The sequence below is a fragment of the Mercenaria mercenaria genome, chromosome 1 (genome assembly GCF_021730395.1).
Source record: "Mercenaria mercenaria strain notata chromosome 1, MADL_Memer_1, whole genome shotgun sequence".
Taxonomy (NCBI): Eukaryota; Metazoa; Mollusca; class Bivalvia; order Venerida; family Veneridae; genus Mercenaria; species Mercenaria mercenaria.
In genome coordinates this window covers 54,583,804-54,589,843 of record NC_069361.1, presented here as the reverse complement: position 1 = coordinate 54,589,843, position 6,040 = coordinate 54,583,804, and the positions used below count along the sequence as shown (strand labels likewise).

General features: G+C 36.1%; 2 protein-coding genes across 2 annotated transcripts; one reads left to right on the top strand and one right to left on the bottom strand.

The window, feature by feature from the left end:
* Positions 1–1,425: 1,425 nt before the first annotated feature.
* On the top strand, positions 1,426–3,248 carry LOC128558637 (protein TsetseEP-like). The gene is made up of 3 exons (XM_053548555.1): positions 1,426–1,453; positions 2,381–2,643; positions 3,024–3,248. Exons 1-3 carry the CDS (start codon positions 1,426–1,428, stop codon positions 3,246–3,248), a joined length of 516 nt encoding a protein of 171 aa, XP_053404530.1.
* Positions 3,249–3,893: 645 nt separating this feature from the next.
* Positions 3,894–5,567, bottom strand: LOC128558617 (tigger transposable element-derived protein 4-like). The gene has a single exon (XM_053548482.1). It carries the CDS (start codon positions 5,565–5,567, stop codon positions 3,894–3,896), a length of 1,674 nt encoding a protein of 557 aa, XP_053404457.1.
* Positions 5,568–6,040: the final 473 nt, after the last annotated feature.

Genomic DNA, 6,040 nt, shown 5'->3' with positions numbered 1-6,040 from the left:
AGTTTTTTACGTTTGTAATTTCACCTAAGTGGAATTCTCGATTGATGCACAGACTTAATTCTGTACGAACGGAACAAATATCTACGGTCTAAAAGTGATTCAAATAAAACAAAGTAGAAAACTAATGATATAGTTGGTATTGAAATTTTGCAAGTGAAAGTGGAAACATTAAACATAGTATGCTTCAATTTGCCCTAACACATTGTCATCTACTATCAACAATTATGTCGTTATGGAACTTAAGTCGGAGAACAGTTTTATATCAAAATTCGATCCCCTGAAAACTGGATGTTCTAGATCAATAATTCACATTCATAGGGAAGTATCTAAAGTCAGTAAGAAAATATGCATTCATTTGAAAATGTTGTTAATATTTTTTTCTGAAGCACGTTTTACACGGGGTTATGGATCGACACAAAATGTGTAATGATAATCATACAATTTAGCTGCCTGTCCAGCTACCGACCTAGTCAAATATTCAAGCCGAACTTAAATTTAAATATAACGATTTCTCAAATATGAAAACAGATCAATTCAATCATATTTATTAGCGTGTAAAAACAGCGTAAACTTTGATATCACACTCATTGCCTCAGGTTTGTATTTGAAAATAAATGTTTTCATTAATATATCGTTATCAAGACGTTGCAAAGAACAAGTGAGATGTGGCTTATATAAGTTTGCTTTGTATCTTGTAGAACCTGTCACCATGGAAAGATTCCGAATGTTATTTGAGCAAAATCAGCACTTTGTTAACGGATTTCTGGTATGTCTTTGATAACGTCTACTCTGAACAGATATTCTATGATTATGATAATCAGGAGCTTTCAATGTCAAATATATAAATAAACTAGTTTTTAAAATAAAACAAGGAAAAAAAAAACCAAACACATACATTCTGAATATGTATTCATGACTTTTTTTTTAAATTTCTTAGGAATTATTCTTATCAAGAAACAGACCCGTTTGGAACATCGCTTGTAAGCTGGAATGATGCTAACCAGATATCACAAACACAGAAAGGTACAGAATTTTATGTTGTGATAAATGTAGTCAATGCTGCTTTATAAAGAAATATCATGTGCTAATGTTATTAGATACGAATTAGCACATTTTAATGATATTCGATAACCGTTTTGCTTAAGCAACAATTACAAATGTATAGCCTAAAACTTCTGTTATTATCACACTTTTTGGGGGTTCTTTTAACAGGAGAGATTCTCGCGCTCACTTGCTGTAATAACACCTTTGTAATGTAAAAATTTGAAACGAAAACTAATAGTTACAAATTTTACCTGACCCGCATGCTTCATTTCCTCCATCTTTAAAACGTTGCAGTGCGCGGAATGTTATAAAACCTAGTCTAACGAACCATCTCATATACTGATGCAATTTTACTTTTAACATATCATTTGATATGCCAACATGAGTCAGCTTGATCCAAATAAACATGGTAAGTTAAAAGTCGATGAACTTCAAAAAGAACTTGGGTCGCGTGGTTTTGACACACAAGGAAAGAAATTGTTACTAACTGCCTGGTTGAAGAAAACTTTAGTAGATAATTTCATGTTTAAAACACTAACCTATCGGTTTAACACAAGTTTTGAATGTTTCAGGCGCCTTAGGGTCACGACGGTGCATTGCAGATTTATTTTAAGCTCTCTTTAAGTTAGTTGGCGCGTACGCAGAAAGTTTCAGGAATAAATGATACCAGAATTTAAATATATAGAAAAATAACCAAGGACTACTTATCTGCACTTGTAATTTTAAAGAACAATTTACTTTGTACAGCAAAGTACTAAAGTAAGTTCAGTATTAAGTTACTGGCTTTCTAGAATGAATGGATGCACCTGAGTTCAACTAACTATTGCTGAAGAAAAGAACCGCACCCATAATGTTGCATATATTGACTGATAATTCTACCAAGTTGTCTTTTTTCCGGAAAAAAACCCAACTAATAATAAAATTTCTGTTCAAGTGTTATTTTTTTCAAATATTGGTGGTTAATGTTAAACTTGGCATTTTGCGTGCAAGAACTCATTTGCACAATTGATAATGATGAAGATGAAAGTTCCAGGACTTTTCATCAGGAAATTTGTAAGAGGCCCTGACATTTTAAGTTGGAAAATTCATAGTAACATTTTTTTTTTCATTTTCCGAAAAGAATATTTTACTGAATTTAAAACAGAGCCTATTTGCCTTCTGCTATAAATGAATTGGAGGATGGTGTTGTTGCATGGTTTCCTAAGTGAACTGAAAAAAATCTTTATTTGTAAAACAAATACAACGAATATCTAAATTTTGGAAAATGTTTCTGTCACAATTTGAAAAGATGACCCTTTTATCAGTTGGGCCGCGATGATGATTATGACTTTTTCAGCTGGAATAGGTGAAGATGAGAAAATACCTGATGCAGATCTGTCAGTGAATTCAGCTCTTGGCACATCACGGGACACTTTAGGGAATGTTGATGAAGGTTTACCAGAGACGTCGCAAAAGTTTGCTCCAGGAAATGAACCGAACTCGGAGCTTGAACCTGTTCCAGAGCCAGAACCTGAACCCGAATTAGTGGCTGGGCCAGAACAAGAACCAGGATCTCAAAAAATCCCAGATCCAGAACCTGTTCCACGGGCTGAGCAAAAGGTATTTTTGTTTAAATGAACAGGCAAGCATTGGTTTTTAAATCTGTCTGTTCATAACTACTAGTATTATTCAAAATTGAACTATCATTTCCTCATCCTGTTGTAAGGCAGAAGCTTCAGCTACGTGAAAAGTGGATAGATTTACATCTTAGAATTGATATTTCAAAATTAAAGAATTTTCTCATTTTTGATGAATTTTTGATAAATTTTTGAGAAATTACAGTTCGAGTCCGTAGGTGTCTGAGGCATTTGATAAATTTCTTGATGTGATAAATTCTAAAATCAGAATTGTTTTTAATTTCATTGTAATTTTGAATATTATTTATCAAAACTGAAAACTGTGATTTAAGTGAAATAACAGCAAAATCTGTATGCTAATAGCCTGAAGCCGAGCTTGAGGGAGAAAGAAAGGTAACACCAGAACCTGTTCCAGACCAAACTCCTGAACAGGCAGAAGACCCAGCTGAAGAAAATGATGCTACACAACAAAATGACACGGGTGCTTTTAAAAAAACTGATTTTATTAAAAAGAACCGCAGACATTCAAATATAATGAACAATCTTGGAAGAAATCAACAAAGATGTTTGCGGTTAGATTTTTATTAAAGACATATTACTGTAAAGCATTTCTGATATATATACAGTGAAACACCGCTCGCTCGAGGTCGCAAGGGGATGAGCAAAATGCTCGAGTTATCCATGGTTTCGAGCGACCCAAACATTAACCAACATACGAAGAAAAATCAAATTTGTTTTACCAATTGTCATCGGGATCGTTTGCAGAGGAAACGGTGATGCGTAATAGTTATACACTCGTGACATTTTCAAAAAACGTATTACAAACGTTATCTATGATAGACGTTTCAATATGTAACTTGTAAATGGCACATGTGAAAAAACAATTAAGACTTTTACTCTTTTTATTTTTATTTATCAACAAGTGCATATAGAAATTAGATTTTCATTCATTCATTTCATTTCATAAATTCATGCACGAAAGCGTATCATGTAACAAATTAAGGATATACAAACAGTACAAGAAACGTTAAAAACAAAGCACATTCATTTTAGCACATGAAATATTTAAAGGTTTAAAATTTCAAATTGTTCTTACTTTAATTATTTTTTAAATCCTTCATGAATGAAAATTGTCTTTTTATCGGCACACACTAAGATAAACACTGAGCACTAACTGTTTAAATCACTTTATGTTTGTTTGCACACAATATTTTAGCACGTCCTTCGAATGATTTACTGATTAATATCTCTGGTAAACATCTTAATTGACGTTTGTTTGAGTTTATTCACTTCAGTCATTTTCCCCCTAAGAATTGTTCGTGAAATGGTACAAAGCAACTTGGATTCCTTGTGTGTGTCTTCCATAGACTCGAGGAATTCTCGAACGGTTGTTAGCGCAGCCATGGCTTCATCAGCGGTGGGAAGCGGGGGCGGCTGGAAATCGTCATCCTCGTCATCGTCGTCGGCCATGTTATCTTCGTAGATCTCTTTTCTTGAATCGATCACCTGACTGATGATTTCAGGGTCTGTAGCAGAGGCTGATGTTGTTGCGTCGTTGTCGTCAAAATCCAAAAACGAACCAAGCAATTCGGATGATGTACCCATACTGGCAAGTCTAGCAAGTGGTATATCGTCAAGTTCATCGGTGTCGTCGTCATCTCCCTGCTCATCGATGATCTGTAACATGAACCCTGCATGACGATAGCAGTTTGTTATTGTTGTTGGTGTAACGCACTCCCATAACTGCTGAAGAAGACGGAGTGCATCTAGTACTGACAACGTGAAGTCATGGTCGTTGTCAATGGCTGAAAGCTGGCGGAGTACGACTCTTTTTCTGTAATGGACTTTGAGATTCTGGATTACTCCCTGGTCCATCGGTTGTGTTTTACTGGTGGTATTTGGTGGTAGAAATATCAGCTCAATATTACTGAGGTTCTCTAGTTTCGGGTGACAAGGTGCGTTGTCTACAACCATTGTGATACGTCTGCCGCGGCGTTTCATTTCACGGTCAATTTTCCTGAGCCAGTCTTCAAAGATCTGCCCCGTCATCCAGGCTTTTTTGTTGTTTGTATATTGCGTCTGCAAGGTTTTGACGTTCTTGAAGCATCTGGGTTTCGCAGATTTACCGATTATAAACAATGGCAGTTTGTCGGTGCCGGACATATTGGTGCATACCATTACAGTCAACCGTTCTTTGCTTCGTTTCCCGCCATTACAGTCGACCCCTTTGAAGTCTAACGTCTTCTCGGGTAACATTTTGAAAAATAACCCAGTTTCGTCGGCATTGTAGACATCTTCAGCGTTGAACCTCTGTAGAAGGTCAGTACGTGTCTTCTTCCATGCCTCCATGTCGTCCGAAACGTCATTTACGCTCCTACTTTCCCCATTGATTGATCGAAAAACGATCCCATTACGTTCTTTGAATCGATGGAGCCATCCCGTGGTACCATGGAAGTCTTCAATCTGCAGGCTCTGAGCATATTGTTCAGCTTTCGCAATCAGAGTTGGACCTGACAGTACTGCTTCTTTGTCCCTTGCAAATTTAAACCATTGTAGAAGCGCCGACTCTAATTCGTCCCATTTTCCCGTTTTCATGGTTTTCCGTTTCGGACTGTAGGTAAGATACCCTTCTTTGATGTTTGCGGCGTTTTTCACCCATGTAGCCAGCGTGCTGCTGTTGATCTTCAAATCTCGGGCTATCTGAGCCTTGGACTTCTGACCCTTTTCGACCTCCATGATAGCGTTGTATTTCACCTCAATAGTTTTGACATCAAGCTTCCGCTTTATACCAGTTTTTCCCGTTGCTGACGGCTTCGGTTTTTCCGATCTAGCTATCCCCCCATGACTGGGTCCTTCACTAGATTGCTCGGATTGACAATATTGAGAAGGCAAAGGAGCCACGGACATGATTTGACAATATAAAGAAGGTACCGGAGCAACTGGTCTGGTATTGACAATATAGAGAAGGTAAGCGAAACGACATGGAAGATTTTCAAATTATAAATCTGTTTTTTTCTTATTTCTGCCGCTTTTATTTGAAAAACTGTACTCGAACTCGTAATTTACTTCTCCAAATTAAGATCTCATAATTATCGTCTCAATTTTATGAAAAGATTGTATTATTTTCTTTATCTGCATGCAAACAACTGCTGATTAAAATATTAAGATCTCATAATAATCAGTCCCATAGAAAAGATGCAATAAATAATAACACAGTTGGTTTAATCTAAAACAAACAGTAATTGATCAATATTTGATCAATAAAACTTTTCTTCAATCTTTCATCAATAATTAAGCTCATTATCAGATCAAATATACCGACAAACAAACATTTATGATAGTCGCGGAATAGACCACACAATTCTCACGGCGTGCGAAAA